The sequence below is a fragment of the Vulpes lagopus genome, chromosome 2 (genome assembly GCF_018345385.1).
Source record: "Vulpes lagopus strain Blue_001 chromosome 2, ASM1834538v1, whole genome shotgun sequence".
Classification (NCBI taxonomy): domain Eukaryota; kingdom Metazoa; phylum Chordata; class Mammalia; order Carnivora; family Canidae; genus Vulpes; species Vulpes lagopus.
In genome coordinates, this window is record NC_054825.1 from 86139940 (window position 1) to 86158161 (window position 18222).

The 18222-nt window shown below is 41.2% G+C and overlaps 1 protein-coding gene across 4 annotated transcripts in view; it reads right to left on the reverse strand.

The window, feature by feature from the left end:
- The window catches only part of MAP7 (microtubule associated protein 7), a 181077-nt gene that overhangs the window by 142411 nt on the left and 20444 nt on the right, over window positions 1-18222 (reverse strand). For 3 of the 4 annotated variants that reach the window (XM_041739477.1, XM_041739465.1, XM_041739487.1), the window contains exon 1: window positions 12673-12966. The exons of the other annotated variant lie outside the window; for it this stretch is intronic. In XM_041739477.1, the coding sequence (XP_041595411.1) occupies window positions 12673-12805 (133 nt within the window). In that variant the 5' untranslated portion in view covers window positions 12806-12966. Of the gene's footprint in view, window positions 1-12672; window positions 12967-18222 lie in introns of those variants that run through there. 4 annotated transcript variants of the gene reach the window in all.

The window sequence follows — 18222 nt, forward strand, 5'->3', positions numbered from 1 at the left end:
TTGCATATATGTCCAAGAAGAGGTGTGCAAATGGTTATTGCTGCACCCAGTCTATAGTAGCAACAAGACAAAACAAAAAACTAATCAACTTCTCTGTCCATCCATTGAAAAATAGTAAGTAAACTGATAAAGTCACACAGGAGAATTAAACTGTGCTAAAGTCCTATTATAACATTCTATGCGGCAGTGAAAACCAACTATAGTGAGTACTTTGGATTGGTAGTTCAAAACTTGAGGCGAAAAGTACAAACTGGCAGATTTATATGTTAAAATGACAGAATTTATATGAATTTTAAACACACAAATTAAAGATATTTCCATGCAGTAAACGTGAAGAAACTGACAGGAAGAGTACATGCTATCTCTCTAGGAAGAGGAAAGGTGGGGGGAGGGGGGGAGGGGGAGGGATGAAGGAGAAAAGACCACGGAAGGATACATAGGAAATGACATTAACCATAATATTTTTTATTTATATTCCCCATAAATATTATATATTTTAGTACAAAATTTTTGGTCCAGATCCCAGGCATACAGGTATTTATTACGTTAGCTGTTTTCTAAGCTTATTTTTCTTAAAATAACTTTCAAAATATTACAAATTATAGCTTTTTCAAGGCCAAAATGAATGAAAAATAGTGGACTGAGAAAATATTACAACCTTACAACAATGTGCAAGGTGAAAAGGAATTGGGTTATCAGGCCATGAAGTAGCAGCTTCCTGAATATTGACTTAAGAGCACAGTGATACATTTCAAACATATGTTAGTGTCTTTATTTTTGTGTGGCCAATGTAAAAGTGGCTCGAAATACTATAATGAGAGTAACTGTCTAGGACAAGTTCATTAGAAATATCTGCTATAGTGATACAATCACTAGGCATCTGAGATTATTTTCAAGTTAAAAAAGTTAGAAGTAGGGGCACCTGAAAGGCTCAGTTGGCTAAGTGTCTGCCTTCAAGCTCAGGTCATGATCCTGTGGTTCTAGGATAGAGCTCTGAGTCCAGCTTCCTGCTCAGTGGGGAGCCTGCTGCTCACCTCTACCCCCTCCCTGCTCATGCTCCCAAACCCTTGGCTCTCTTTCTCTCTCACATGCTCTCTCAAAATTTTAAAAGAAAAAAAAAAGTAGAAGAAAAATAATCTTTAATTGTTTTATTCTCATAGAGCAAATGCAACTTTCAACTGGTTTTTAGTCTCTTAAAATTTAGAAGTCTTAGCAGCAATGCTGGGCTCTTTTTTTAAAAGATTTTATTCATAAGAGGCACAGAGAGAGAGGAAGAGACATAGGCAGAGGGAGAAACAGGCTCCCTGCGAGGAGCGCAATGTGAGACTCGATCCCAGGACCCCAGGATCACAACCTGAGCCAAAGTCAGACTCTATCACTGAGCCACTCAGGCATCAAAGCAATGCTGGGTTCTTAGAACTACTACAATGACGCTATCGACCTACAAAAACTTTCCAAATAACATTCAGTACCACTTACACGCTAGCTTATTAGTGCCAGGGACAGTTAGAAGCACACTTTCATGTATCACACCCCATCTAATCCTTAACCCTACAAGACAGATGTTGCTATTACCTCTGATTTGTAGATGAGGCAAGTGGGCACAGAAATATCAAACACCGTGCTATGAAGCATGGCATAACTTGCCACTCCCAGAGCCCAAGTTATTAACCCACATATTGTCTCCAGGAGACCACAACTCTGTGCAGATGGGAACAACCTCAATTCAATATTAACCTTCAAATACAGTTTCTAATTTTAAATTTTAGAGATACTTCTATGACATGCAAATCTGCCTGGTTGATTTTACTGGCAAGTTTGGTCTCCACCAGAGACTACACTGTCAAAGACCAGTCATGTCATTAGAAGTCCTGAAGCATCACTATGATTCTGAGGAGACCTTCATCAGCATCAGGAAAAGGAAATACATTTTTCTCAGTCTGTTAATTTAGAGATCAAGTATTCTGAATTTTGGTACCAACACATTCCTGCCATCCTCATTGTCCCAAGCAATGTATGATACAGTGTGCTTGCTGAGGCTTCATTCAGGGATGCTTGCTCTCTTTCAATCAACATCTTAGAAGAATGAACTCTGTATCTCAGGCCACAGGGAAGGAAGCAGATCAGCAGATCGTGCTAAGTGCTACAGATTCATACAGGATGAGCCACCAATCACAAACCAGGACAATTTTCTTTCTTTTCTTTTTTTCCCTTTGTTTAACTTTCACACTAAAATGTTGCAGTAATGTTTTAAGATAAAATAGGCTAGAGGACAGCATAAATAGTGACACATTTAGCAAAATAAAAAAAAATTGCTGTTACCTAGAGTCAATAATTTTGGGGCAAGGGAATCAAATCTAGGACACTGGGAATGACGAAGGAGGCCTCCATTCTAATGACTGTGACAGTAGTGTCAGAAGAAAGGAATTCAAGATACACCAAAAGTCTTGAAGTTTTGCTTTTTAATACATCACCTGAAGTAGTATGGACTCATTCTTTAACTTTGTTCTCCTGGAGTAATACAGATCAGTGATTATATTAACCCCCTCATGAAGCATTGGTAGTAGTAATGATCTACAAGAAATTCTCAGATGGGGCCTGGAGCATTCAATTTGCTTTTATCTACAATGTTTCACAAAAAATCATGTCACTGGTCCTATAACTATAATGATACAGTTAAATCCAGTATCGGTGGCCAATAGTCCTTTTAGACATTACCTTCTTCCTTCTTCAAAAATCACATCAAATGAAAACAGAAGCTCCTCATTCTTCTCTTGCATTGTAGAGTTTTAATCAGAATAACACATGCTTAATGTGTCTTTCTACTTACTTTCTTCCTTTATTTAAGACAGTAGATTAGGACCCAGAAGCTAATTTAATACATCCTCAGGTTCACAGCAAAGTGGCAGAAAAGTTAGATGTTAAGAGTGAGGTAGAGTGGATGAGACACAGGGTAAATACTGGCTACAATGTGATTTGACTAAAACAACTGGCCATCAGCAGAAGGGCGCATCTGATGGGGAGAGAACAAGAAAGTGGAACAGACCCAAGTACACGTGCATTAATACCCAGTGGCCCTAAAGAAAAAAGAAGAGGCTATGTGGGGATACTCTGAGCCTGCAAAGAAGGTCCAGGCTGCGATCCAAGTGCACTGTTGAAATGGTTACCCATGAGTTCCACGCTTGAAAAGAGGACAAGTGAATCAAAAGGGTACTAATAACTGTGGGAATGAACAGAGGGTCGGGAACCTACGGGTCATGCAGTGGATGAAGGGTTCATGGTGCGGGCAGGAGGTTGAGCTCACGTAGCTGGTGAGACCTAGTTATGTTGTCTGGCATGGGGCAGGCACAAAATATCAGTGTTTGCTGAATCTGAAGTTTGTGGGTGAATTCTGAGTTCATGGTATTGTAGGTGGAGTGCCAATAAGTCCCAGTACAGATGTGCAATACCTAAACAGAGTAGTAGTGAAGGTCACATAGCGTAAGAGTAAATGTGATAGTCACTGCAACTTGTGGCAGAGGAGAAGAATTTGAAGTCACTTAGATTGTGAGAAAATATCAAGCTGACTGATGATTAGAAGTGTTGACCCAAGTGGTCAGTTTGGAGTTCCATTCAGAACTCTTGCTAATGTTAATATAATACGGCTCTGAACTGCTGGATGGGTAAGGGTGAAGCTAGAGGATAACAAACCCCATATAAGGGCTAGGGAAAGGACTCACTACTGCAGTATCACAGAAGATGGGAAGCTAAGAGACTCACCAAAAGATATTGTGCATCCCAAAGTAAGCCCAGGGTAAAAACCCAGAGTGCTGAGGTTTGGAATCCTGACACTGCAGTTGCTACTTTGCATCTTTACATATTGCGGACTGAAAGGTCTGTACCAGGAACCGTCCACCTACAAAGAACCTGTTTTTCTGGGCCTTGGAGGGGGAGGGGGGAAAAGGGTGATGCAGAGATGGTATTATAAAAGAGAGACATAAAAGGAAAATTCTCAGTGTGGCTTAATGAGGTACACTGGGATGGGTGGGGGTCCAGGAACACACTGGACTGTTGTTTGCAGCAGCTCTTCCCAGACCCATAGAGGAGCAGGTGACAGTGGGAGACACTACCTGTCAAAGAGCTGAGAGTTTAAGTCACTGAGGATTCATTTCTTCTTAGGACTTCTACTTAATAGACATGATCGTGAATTTCCGTTGTTCAAAAGAAGGTAAACACTTGTCATACTTCAAAAACATGGCTGTAATGAGTGCAGACCACAAATTCAAAACGGACATTTAATAATGAGCTCCAGTAGTTCAAGGAAAGGTGATGGTAAAAGTTGCCTCTAGAATGCTCTGGCACTGGAATTTGGTCCAAGTCAGTGACTGTAGAATCTGCATAGTCTCCCAGCCATAAGGTCCTAACAGAAAACTAACCTCAAGTCCTCTCTGCATGAGGGCTATTAGGCAAAGGTCTTTGATACAAAAGTCACTGTCCTATATCACTAGGCAGGGTGATGACTGATCTGGTATCTCGAGGCCTTTGCTGGATTCAGAACGTAGTCTTGGACCTTGGAATGTTCCAAGGCTTGGACAGATAGCCTTGCCCACTGTGCTTCTGATTTTCTCTGATGGTGTCAGTGTGTCATCACACTGTCAGTGTGACAATCAGTCGTTGTGTAATAAACATTTAGGGAGCCTCAACTACACACGGGGCCCTGTATTAGGTGCTAGAGACACAGTATGAATGTAATAGTCACCTTCACTGCCCTTTTAGAATTTAGTAGAGTTGGAGAGATTTTTAATACTACTCAGCAAACACAATCTAAATTTGGTTAGAGCAAGAAAGGATAAGTACATGATCCTAGAAGAGCCAAGACCATGGGACCCAGCCTGATCTGGGGACACTCTCAAGGAAAGGATATTTAAACTAAAGGAGAAGTAGAAGGTAACCAGGTATAGCAAAGCAGAGGGAGAACCATCTACAGTATACATCAGGTAAAGGGAAGAGCTCAACCTCAGGATACAAAGATCCACCAGCATATTATGTTCAACCATAGCAACACCTAACACTGAAGATGGTGCTTGTGCCAAATGTTCACAGCACTTACTGCTAACTGGCTTGTGAAAGAAACAAGATGACTGCAGAGAAATAAAAGTATTGACACATGAAACAGAAACTCACCAAATTTAGAACAAGAAATATTGGTGCTGAAAATAGCATGAGAAGAAAAATGGCCCCATAAAGCTAGTGGCTCCAAATGCAAGTGCCTATCACCTAAACCCCTGGCAGAAACCTGCCCACAAGCTGAGGACATTTCCATCAAGCAATTCTCACACACATTTGCATGCGAATGTTAGGGAAAAAAAATCAAAACAAAAACTACAAAAGTAGGAATTTTAAGGAGAAACAAATTCCTTTGGTTGGTTTTCAAGATGGCAGAGGATCATGGCTATTGTTCCCTGATTAAGGCAGACCAGAAGTTTTCCATTAATCTCAAGGAATAAAAGGTACACTCCCTTAATCATATTTGAAATAACAAGTGAGGTGATTTGACATAATGGTAATTTATTTCCTTCACTTCACAAGAGACAATTACAGGGTATAGCAATGAGTAATCTACCTGACATCTAGTACATCTGATCTGCATGAATAAACACAGGACAAGGATCCAGGCACATATACCTATTGCAGGCAAGAGACAAAAAAGCTCTCAGAAAAGCGGCAGGCCTCTTGGAAATTTTCATTCCCAAGCTAGTTAAGGTAAAAGGCAGGAGGAGATTAGACTATGGAAAATTTCTATAATAGACATGTACTGGAACAAAGAGTATGTTAGAAGTTATTAGAAAATTTGTCATTTGTAGTCAAATGTCCCACTTTTTATAAATATCATTTAATGAGCCCCAAATATTTTTCAGAGTGTGCTAAATGCTTATAATATCTCAAATCCTCACCTCCTCCTGTGAGCATGGTATGATTAATTTCATTTTACAGCTCAGAGCCTGAAGCTTAGAAACCTGTTAAGAACTGTAACCTGCATTTAAAAAAAAAGTTTACTAAAAAAAAAAAAAAGGGGGGGGCTCAGTGGTTTAGTGCCGCCTTCAGCCCAGGGCCTGATCCTGGAGACCCGGGATCGAGTCCCACGTGGGGCTCCCTGCATGGGGCCTGCTTCTCCCTCTGCCTGTGTCTCTGCCTCTCTCTCTCTCTCTCAGGAATAAATAAAATATTTTTTAAAATGTTAACTAAAAAAGAACTGTAACTTGCCTATTTCCACATATAGCAATTTTTCTATGACACCACAGTCTTTCACATCACAGTCATTCTAATTTTCTAATAACCTTCACAAACTTGTGCAGAGCCGCTAAGAGTCTACCTAGTTAAAGTTTTCTCACCAAATAAACTGATAGACCTGATAGTGGCAGGTTCTGAATATCTATAGTTTTCCCAAGGGCCTCAGAGGCAATAGCTATCATCTTGATTTTGCATTTGTACTTAGATTTTATGCTAGATTGTTTAGGAAAGGTTTCAAAAGGGGTCCACAGAGATTCTAACCTCCACCCGGATTCCAACTCACCCCTCAACAAATGCACTTGATGCCTGACCTTGTAAGTGGCCCTATGAGGAGGCGCTACACCAGCTTCCATAATGTTGTTCCCAATGATGGTTTTAGGATGACTGGTTCCACCCAATCCCCAGAATATCTTGCTACTACTTTGAGACCGTGAACATAATTTTCTTTGGTCTATATCCTAAGCTCCATTGTCATTTCACACTCCACACTGGACCCAGAATGGTAAATTCTCTGGAATCTGGACAGAATCTATTAAAATTCTCTAACAAACATCACTGGGCAGAAAGCCTAAGAATGGAACTTGCATTTTATAGTCAGCAAAAATATTCATCGATGCCCTGGTAAACACTTCAAACACGATGTCTTATGGCCATTTGTGGTACACTTTGGGTCTCTGTATCTAGATCTGAGGTGTAACGAGGCATGATGTGCCTTTTAAGGTTGGCAAATCTAGAACATAAACTTAATACATATAAGGCCCAACATATACGGGCTTTTCTAAATGCTCAGTGAACTCTCCCAAAATTTCCTTTGTTGATGTGAAGGTATTAGTTTCTGCTCAAAACATAGTTAAGGTACCTGCAAATGACCTGATAATTTTTGGGTAACAACAACTTGAATTTATTTTTATTTTATTATGTATTTTTTTATTGGAGTTCAATTTGCCAACATATAGTATAACACCCAGTGCTCATCCTGTCAAGTGCCCCCCTCAGAGCCCAGTCACCCCAACCCCCCGCCCACCTCCCCTTCCACTACCCTTTGTTCATTTCCCAGAGTTAGGAGTCCCTCATGTTCTGTCTCCCTCACTGATATTTCCCACTCATTTTCTCTCCTTTCCCCAACAATTAATTAAAGTTGCCCCTTGAGATATGCTAATATTAGTAGAAAAGGATACTCAATTCAACCTTTAATAAATAATGTGTACGATTTGTCAGCTGGCAGATTTTCACCAAATACATGTGTTTGGTTCCTATGGTTAGAGTAGTCAGCTATTTTAGCTCCACTGATTATAGCTCTTGAAACACACACGTAATTTTTTAAACCTTTTGGTTCCACACAGCAAGCAAATTCCAATACACATAGTACCTCACCATACAAAAAAAAAATTGGTTATATAGAGGTTAAATCATGTTCCCCTTGTATAGTGATACCTATGGTTAATTTCTACTGTAACACAGAATGCCTGAGAGATCGGTCTACTCACTCAATAGGTATTCACAGAGAATCCAAGGAGTTTAAGCCATACATCAGATGTTGTGGTCCTTGTTCCTGATATCTCCTATTGTTATTTTTATATTAGTGCTTTGAATAAAACAGCGCATTTCAGGTCTCTTCCAATAAAATTTATGCCAATCAATCTGATTTTACGATTTCCTCTTATAATAGGGATCTTTGATATTACTGTTCGTCTGAACTCTACTTTTGCCTCACTAGCTGTAAAATTCTACTACTTGAAAGCTTTTGCCTAGTCTTGAAATTGCACAAATAAAGACACTGGGAACAGACAACAGTCCAAGTCTTACAGAAGAAGAAAAGAAACAGATGGAATCCCCGGAATGGCTCAGCAGTTTAGCACCTGCCTTCAGCCCAGGGTGTGATCCTGGAGTCCCGGGATCCAGTTCCACATCAGGCTCCCTGCATGGAACCTGCTTCTTCCTCTGCCTGTGTCTCTGCCTCTCTCTCTCTCTCTCTGTGTCTCTCATGAATAAATGGATAAAATCTTTAAAGAAAAAAGAAATAGAAAATATGAGAAAAGGATTCCAGAATGGCATTCACACTTTTTGACATAACACTCCTTTTTTGGGGGGAAAAGAATGATTCATGACTTACAAAGAGGACATTACAATTGCGAGATCATCACCAATCCAAGAAGAATATAAATGGCAAATGGCAGATCATATTTCTTTCGGAAACCTTAACTGGCAGAAATTCTACCTTTAGAGAGGATAAGCCAAAAGAAAAGAAGATGCTGAGTGTTCATAAAAACACATTTTAACAAAAAAGGTAGGGTGAGGAGTAAGGGGAGAAGGAGAGCACGGTTTCCTCAGAACTGCTGTGTCCTGATTTCAAGAAGAAATTTTATTTCTTTAGAATCTAATCTGCAGTTTGCTAACAAAATGGGCAGAAGGCATTAACCTTGATATTAACAAAGTACTGAGTTAATACTATCTTGTAAACATATGCCTTCATCTTTCCACCAAAGAAAATGATGAATAGTATGATGGAAAACAAAATAGTAGATTCCCTGATATACTCTTAGGTTAATCCTATTACTCTCTACCACATTGCATTTACCTATCAGATATAGTCAAGCATCAAAACAGTTACCTTGGAAGGGCAAATCTAATAGGATCAACATTTCTCTCTCTCTCTCTTTTTTTTAAAGGTTTTAAAAATTTATTTATTCATGAAAGACACAGAGAGAGAGGCAGAGACCTAGGCAGAGGGAGAAGCAGCCTCCAGGCACAGAGCCCGATGTAGGACTAGATTCCAGGCAGATGCTCAACCACTGAACCAACCAGGCGTCCCCGATCAACATTTCTTAGAATTCTTATGTTAGTAAGACTTTCAGAACCTATGCAAATTATTTTTAAGTATCAAATTTATCTCCATTCAATAACATTCCATGCACTCTGTCTGCAATTTCTCTACAGGGGAGTAGTCTTGGCCCTTGAGAAGTTTATGGTCTAGAGAAGGGCATGGACATAGCTATAGATAGTTTCATTACACTCTCAGCCCTTCCCCCAATTTCAGTTTATATTCTTGGATTATTGATACATAGCGGTCCTCCTCCACTACAGGTAAACACCTGGGAGCAGAGATTCTGTCAATTACCTTTGCACCACACCTCCACAAAGCCCCAGCAAAGTAATCTGTACAGAATGAGCATTTAACAAGTGTTGGCTTAGGGAGAAAAGGTATTTTTATTTACTGACACTGTGCTCAAAAAAATTCACCATAAGGTAGGTTTGCCATGAAACCTAAGCAAGGGCATGTGGTCACTGCAATATCTTAATAAGCTCTCCGGCACCAGTACTCAGGTCAGCATTACACTGAGGCTTGGGTTCTAGAGGTATATGAGCAAGAGCAGTAGCCCAGCTTAAGCTCAATTACAATCTAAATGTTATATGTTAATAATAGCAAGGCATGTAAAACATTTACATCCCTCCTGATTATAAGGGAGAGAAATTACTCCTTCAAGAACTGAGCTAGTCTACCAGCTAACTGAACTTTGTCTAACCCCAGGGTAATTTTGAAGCCACCACTGGGAATCCAGACAGTGATCCATATGTTCATTCCTATTGAGTCCATGATGATGGTTACCCAATAGTAGAGTACTTGGAAAAATGCAGCTTGTCATTAACCCAGGGTAATCCTGGAAAGGAGCATTTACTTTATTGAATTTAGATAGCAAACTTCTTTCTTCCTGGTAATGACAGAATATAGATACTAAGCACGAAAACCAGGTTAGGACACAAGTGGTGGATTAGACCACAGAATAGGCAGAAAAAAAAAAGATTTTGATTGTTTATCTTAATAAAAACACATAGAAGATAATCTGTATGTCATCTTGCTATGATACTTTGGACATAATTTAGAAAGTAAAAATCCATTATATATTGGAAAAGATGATATTAGCAACTGGCTAATAGAAGTATAATAATCAGAGCAGCAATAACATTAAGGTTGAAAAGGATAACTGAAATTGTCTATAAAGCCAGGTTACTATGCTCCCTTAAGGAGAAAAGGCCATCTGCTCCATCAGGCCCTTCTTTTAACAATATTTATTTCCTGACCTGACCGTATCTGGCACTAGGAAGCGAGTAAGAAAAACTCAGGTCACAACTCTACAGACTAGACTGTGTTGTCTAAGAAGGTAACCACTAGCCATGTGTGGCTCTTTAACTAAAAATCAATTAAAATTTAAAAATCAGTTTCTCAGTTATAGTAGCCATATTTCAAGTGCTCCCAGCTACATGTGGCTAGTAGTCATCATATCAGTGGATACAGAATATTTCCATCACTGTTCTATTGACAAAGCTAGATTTGAAAGTGGACATTTCTATTGCTCAGATAGACCTGATGAGAAATTCACAACCCATCATTAGAGATTTCCAAGGTTGTTTATTTTATTAGATGTATCCGTTAAGGTAGAGATATTTGGGGATCCCTGGGTGGCTCAGTGGTTTAGCGCCTGCCTTCGGCACAGGGCGTGATCCTGGAGTCCCAGGATTGAATCCCACATCGGGCTCCCTACATGCAGCCTGATTCTCCCTCTACCTGTGTCTCTGCCTCTCTCTCTCTCTCTCTCTCTCTCTCTGTGTGACTATCATAAATAAATAAAAATTTTAAAAAAAATTAAAAAAAAATTTTTTTTAAAAGAGAGCTATTTGAGGATGTACAGAAAGTGTAGACAGTCTTATCAACATAAGACTTTTCCTCTTGGTCTTTTCCTTCTTTTTCCCATCTGATACAGGGAAAAGTAGACACTCCTTAAGTCTCTCTTATCCAAAAAGTTGCATGAATTGCCAAAAAATAGATTTTTAGAAGCACCTACTTCCCCTAGCCTTCTTCCCTTTAAATGAAATACTAAAGGCAACTGAAAAAACAAACAAACAAAAACACAGAAGACAGGAATTCAAGAAAACTACTCACAACAAAATGAATAGCTACTCTAAATTATATCTCCAAGATGCCTAAGGGAAAAGTGCCACAAATTAAGAACATTTCCAAAAATACAGAGTGGGCACAATGCAACAGATCCACATTAATTTAGAAAATTACCACCTCCCAAGAGGCTAAATGATTTGCTACTAACAATTTAAAGTATTGGGTTTTCATCAAGAGCAAACTCTGGTTCAACTGTCTAATTCCCAGGCAAATAAAAGAATCACTTATAGGGTCAGCTTCCATCCATGGCATTGGTAAATTCCTTAAGTCATTTGGTTCTAAAAAGCTATGTCTGGTATTGAAATCAAAATCAACTATGTTAGATTCTACTTAGAAATTCTCTGTATATAGTATTTTAAAAGTGAAATAAAAATATACTTTTGAATTTAAAATAGTTTCAATTATATTTAAGAAAAGCAAACTAAGATTCACTCAAGAATCAGGAAAAAGCAAGCCAGCCATTTTCAAACACTGGATTCTACTTAAACACTCATTCTATCAGTGCTTAAATATTTGCTTGCTACTTTGCCATGCTACTGCTGTGTACCACACAGAGGAATATTTGATCTCAGTGACAGAACAATTTGAATGCAAGCTAAAACTTACTCACCACATGGAAACAGCAAAACCGATAATCTCTCAGCTTAAGAGATGAACAGTTTATGTATTTGGGGGAAGGGGGCTGCATGATGTTGCCATCTCTGACAATCATAGCCCCGGGAGGATAGCTATGAGACCATGATAAAACCAGGCGGTACACAGGGATGTAAGAAATCAGGCAAGCTGCTGCTCCATTTCATCATTATGAAATGCACAAGAATCAGACCTCTCCTTTCTACACCCAGCACATTCCAACCTCCACAGGGATGTTAGGTAGCAGTTACCATCAGAAGTTATAAACCTCATGGTGCCCTCCTCCTGGTTCCCTAGCTTTGCCCTCCTACATTGCACTCAATGTTTATTTACCTCCTCTTCAAGCTCTCAGTATTTCAGAATAGAAAAGAAGTAACATCTTGACCCTCTGCCCTTGGAAAGGCTGCACTCTTTGTTACTTTAACTCATCCCCTTGCCAGCAGAAACTCTTATTAAACAGAAATCATCCATACACCTCATTTAAACCTGGATAACCCCTATTTCTTCCTCCTGGTGAGGACAGTGTACTGGTAACTGTTCGAGTGAACGTGTGAAAATTAAAGATCTCTAGGCCAAGAAAGTAGCTTGGGTCAAAAAAGCAGCTGAACTGAAACCTACCAAATCTGCAAAATCTGTTCCCTATTTCATGCATACAGAGCTTTACAGAATGTGCAAATACCACCAGCAAACTGTGCTAGGAGGTCACAAGCACTCCACACACGACCACGACAACCCAATTTGTAAAAGTGTTACAGACAGCCTAGGGAAATAGGGGCTGGTTCAGTTTCCAACCGAAGGGTAGAACTAATGCATACCTTTTGGTCTTCTGGAATTTCCATTCTTTTGCTGTTCATCTTCCTCATTAATGGTGAATAAACCAAGGGGACTTGGCCTCGCACAGGTCTTCTTCAGTCTCTCTTGTCGAATAGCTGTAGCTGATCCAGGCATACCGCAGCTACTTGTTTTTTAATTATTATATTAAAAATATATGCTTATGTAATTGCAGCTCCCAGGAAGCTGCTAGTTTCTAAGCGGCCGGTTCATTTGAGCACTTGTAATAGATCCCCTATGGGTAAACAGTGTGCAAACAGCTGACAGATACTACCAGCTACTTGGCAACTGAGGCCCTGCGGTTCCCCCCTCACCTAGCAGCAACCCCCGCACCTCCCCTCCACGCCCCCTCCCACTGACTCCCCCCAGGCATGTGGCTGGCTGGAGCTCGCGGCTTGCACACGCGCTCCACACACACGGGAACGTGCACTCTCCCTCCGGAAAAGCCCCAGGAAAGGCTCGCAGGGTCCAGGGTCCGCTGCCTCCTTCCACCGCCTAACGTGCTCATGCAGATCCCAGCGTCTTCCTGCGGCGGCAGCACCCTTCCCAGTCTGCGCCCTACCACCGCACGGGAAAGTGTTCCGCACTCGGCAAGGAGGGGAAAGGGCATGGGCCGCCCAGAGCAGTTGCCCTGACAACTCCGACCTGTCCTAACCCAGGAGGTGAGGGAGAGGCTCGGCGTCCGCCTGGAAGCACAGGGAACGGCCGGAGGCGGTCCGACCCGGGCCGCACGCCCGGAGCTCCCAGCGCCTGCCCTGCCCTCGCCATCCGCAGCTCCCAGCGCCTGCCCTGCCCTCGCCATCCGCAGCTCCCAGCGCCTGCCCTGCCCTCGCCATCCGCAGCTCCCAGCGCCTGTCCTGCCCTCGCCATCCGCAGCTCCCAGCGCCTGCCCTCCCCTCGCCATCCGCAGCTCCCAGCGCCGGTCCTCCCCTCGCCATCCGCAGCTCCCAGCGCCGGTCCTCCCCTCGCCATCCGCCAGCGCCAGCCGGGAGGACCCACGGCGCTCCGCCTGCACCAGGCAGCGCGGCGCTCCACGGACGGGCAAAAGGGGCTCAGGGCAAGAAGGCCTTTTCTTCTTTGGGTGGCCGACTTTTCAATCGGGGTGATGTTGGCGAGTCCCTGGATGAAGGAAGGCATCCCTGGACCCCCGTGGCTCACTCCGCACTCAGCAACGTACCCCAGCCTCCCAGACGTCCCTGCCACCCCAGAGTCTGCGTACGCAGGCTGGGCCACACCTGTCGTGAGGTGTGCACTTGAGATTTTCCAGGGAGGGCAGGCAGGTGGGAGAGAACCGTGCCTATTCTCACAAAAACCAGCTTGGAATATCCCTTCTGCAGGTCAAGTTCAAAGGAGAGAAACTACAGGGAGAAAAAAAAAATCATCCTCACCACATCCCCCTCATCCCCACTCAATTCTCACTGCTCTGGACCAGTCACTACCAGTGGTGCTGAGCAATCCTCAACACTTGACCCACTTTTAGTTTTTTTTTTGGACTGTTTTCTCCAAAGCGTACAATCACATGACTATTGTTTTCTCCTGAAATGAGCTTTCTCACTTAAGACTCTCCACTTCTAGGCTGCCTGAAACATGCTGTATGGGAAAAAAAATTTATAGTAAGTGACACTGATAAATGCCAACTGCCAAATTAAGAAAATAATTTTTTTGTTTTTGTCTCTTTATCAAAATCAAGTCTGTTTAGAAAGTCCAAAGCCATCCTCCCACCCCAGACCACTCTTCTAATTTTCCTGTCGATACTTCACCTACATGCCCAAGAGGGGACCCCATGGATTCTACATGTACCCTCTCTAAATCCTTTGAATGTTAGAGTGACTTTGACAATTACACTCAACCTTTCTTGGCACCTCAGTTTTTGCTTTAAAATCAGGGTGACATCATTTACCTTATAGGATTAAGAGCATAGTGGTAGCAATAAGAAGTACTTCTACATCACCTGCTTTTACTTTTTATAATACATCTGCTGTAAGTAGTCCATTTTTGTTTCATATCTAAGGTCAACTATTAACTCTCTCAAGGAATAGTTCTAATTTTTTTTTAATCTACTAATATTGCCCAGGTCACTGCTAGAGATGTACTAGAGTGTTAGCAAATCTACTGTGGGGGCAAACAAAAACACCAAAACTACAGAAATCTTTCCCTCAATGTCTGAGGGATTTCATTAAGGTTAACATATGTTAGATATGTAGATTGGGGAAATCAGGAAATTTAGATATTAAGTTTACTTAAAATCATGGTCATCTCTGTGATAGGTATTTGGAATTAAAGTTAAGGGTTGAAGAGCTGAATGGGTCTGAGAAAGCATCTATATCAGCATTTTACACACAAGGAAAACCAAAGCTCCAAAGGTAAAATTCCTTGCCCAGGTCAAATGTTAGCTGGCAGCAGATTTAGAGTAAAAATTTAGATCTCCTTCTTTCTAGTCCAGTGCTTCCCCTTATGACAAATATCTGGCCTATCTAGTTTAGAATATCCTAGATCCCTCTCTCCAGCTTGCATAGAATATGTGCTGCCGAAATGAGCACATCCAGCTTGTATAGAGATGGCAAGATGGGGAGAAGGAAGAAAAGGAGGGATCCATGCCTTGAACATGCAAGATCTTGTTGTTTAAGAAATAAACAGTGGATGCAATATACTTCCATAATTTTACTTGGTAATTCTATTTCTGAATTGAAGAGGATTTGTTATTTCCTATTTATTTCTTCAACTGGCTATCAAGAAACATAGTCCAATGTTATATTTATTTATGAAAATCTTTTCAAATCTGCTTTAGTTTGTTTCTTCTACCTTCCAGGGAATCAGGTTGGTACTTACAATGGCAACACACACACAGACATACACACATACAGCCAAAACTACCTTTTGGCAGAAAAAATGAAAAGCTACATCTCAAATGACAAGTTTCATTCAGAAACATTCTTTATCCAAATAGCTTCTGACCATCTCCATGAAATTTTTTTAAATAAACAATTTTTTAAATTTGTTTTTTATTTTTATTTTATGATAGTCACACACAGAGAGAGAGAGAGAGGCTGAGACACAGGCAGAGGGAGAAGCAGGCTCCATGCACTGGGAGCCGGATGTGGGATTCGATCCCGGGTCTCCGGGCATGGCGCTGCGCCACCCAGGGATCCCATCCATCTCCATGAAATTTAACAAAGGTATTACTTAAAGAGGTAAAACTAAGGAAAAAGGGATCTTTCCCTTCATCTTCCAAATTAAAAAAAAAAAAAAAAAAGAGAGGCTTAGCATTTTATGAAGTAACCTAGGAGGAAAATGAAACACCTTCTTAGAGTGGCTTTTAAAAAGTCAAGTGAAAGCTGAAATTCAAATGACTTCTGCAGATGTACATTTCTTTACTTTCAAGAATGGCCTGGATGCACAAAAGCTTTAAAGCTTTTGCAGAAGAAATGCAGCAGCAAAGCAGAAGCTTCATAGCCTTTAACTTGTCTGGATAAGATTTCACAAAGGAGCCCTCCTTGAGGTCTGTGGCAGGGAGATCACAGGACAGCCCCTCTGGGACAGTAGCCTATAACTGAGCCCACCTCTACCATAGCCAGCCAATCAACAGTTCTCCTCTTCTGTTAACTGCAGTGGAATATTCCTCAAATGACAAAGACGGTATCCTTCATGCTCTAGTATGAGAGGTCTCATGGAGAATTTTGATTTGTGTCAAAATGTGGAAGTCCCCAAAGTTGCTGTTTTGAAAATTATGCTTAAACCATTACTGGTTTAATCAAAGGAGGCCAAAAGTTACCACCATTCTATAGCCCATGAGGCAGGGGTGGGGTCAAGTAAAAGAATTCCATTATCTAGGAACATCTCCAACTTTGTCAGATGCTGTGCTAGGTGTCTTAGATAGGTTACCTTTGTTAGTCATAAGAGCACTGAGGGAGGAGTTACCACCTGACAAATCAGGAAACAGAGGCTCACATAGGTTAAAGTCACACAGCTGGTTAAGTCACTGAGTCAGGATTAAACCATGGCCCATCTGCTAGGAGGCTAAGATGTTTTTGTCCTGCTGCCTTGTAAATCCTGACTGCAACACCCACTAGCTGTGTCCCAGTCACAGCTGTGACCAGTCACAGAAAAGCAAACAGCCCAAGATCAAATCATCACAATAAATGATTTTCCCCCTATCCACAAAGTACATATTTAAGACATAAATACATTTGATATTAGTTTCCTAAATGCTTAAACCCAGTCTTTAATGGATATAGGTGTTTAACTCTTAATTTCAGGAATATGGGCTTAACCCCCGTAGAGGCATGGGGCAACAGTCTTCTCCCTTTTATACTCACACCCAAAACGAAAGTAAATGCTTTTACTTTACTTATGGTAAAAGGAATCCTACTCTGAATTCCTGAACTCTTCCCCGGCACTAATAAGTGTGTTCAATTTGTGTCCGTGAATGTCACCTGTGGGTATGGTCCCCATGGGAACTGGGGTATGCAGACTTCCAAGAGTCAGTTAGATTTTGCAACTGTTTAAATTGTTAAAATAATAAATGATTTTTAATGAGGATGAAGTTAGAAGAAACGAGACATTACCTAGTATGAAAGCGTAGATTTTACAACTAAACTGGCTTTATATAGAGAAAAATATGTGCAGTATAATCATAAAATATAGTCACAACCATAAGCAAAAGTGATACCACTCATCCACTGTGAATGAAACAGGCCAATAGAAAAAAAAAAAAAAAGAAAGAAATAGGCCAATAGGCTCTTTTTTTTTTTTTTTTTTTTTTTTTATTGATAGTCACACAAAGCAAAGAGAGAGAGAGAGAGAGAGAGAGAGAGGCAGAGACATAGGCAGAGGGAGAAGCAGGCTCCATGCACCGGGAGCCCGACGTGGGACCCGATCCCAGGTCTCCAGGATAGCGCCCTGGGCCAAAGGCAGGCGCTAAACCGCTGTGCCACCCAGGGATCCCCAATAGGCTCTTGAGCAACTATTGTCCCCACCATTCCCACCCCCAGCCCCATTCCCTTGGTACTTGATAAATTCATGTCTATCCTTCTACCCTGGCTGCCTGGCACCTCTGGCCAACCTCCAACCCTGAGGTAGGTGACTATGAAACAGAGTCAAACTAACTGATCCATAGGGAAGTCATCTTGTCATGTGGACTTACCTGTCACAATGTCATAGGAGACCAAACACATGTAGGCACATGTATATACACATGGACTTCAGGCTTCTGTTCACATTTATCCTTCCTAAGCTTTTATTTTTTTGTCCACAAGACTGGAAAATAGCACATAGTCTATGAATGAATCTAAGACTATCCTCCTGCAAAGAGTAATTTGCTTCACCAGTAAGAAGCATACCTAGATTTTTCCCTTCTAAAAGACCAGGGAGCTTTACAAAAACATTACTGAAATGGAAAAGAGTCTGATTTGTACTAATCAAGGTCTGTAGCTGAAAACAGAAATTACTACTGCTGGATTGAATGGCTAGTCACTGGAAAATTACAGTTCTATAGATATAAAAGCTAGTTACTTTTCAGTGGGGGCCCAGAAGTG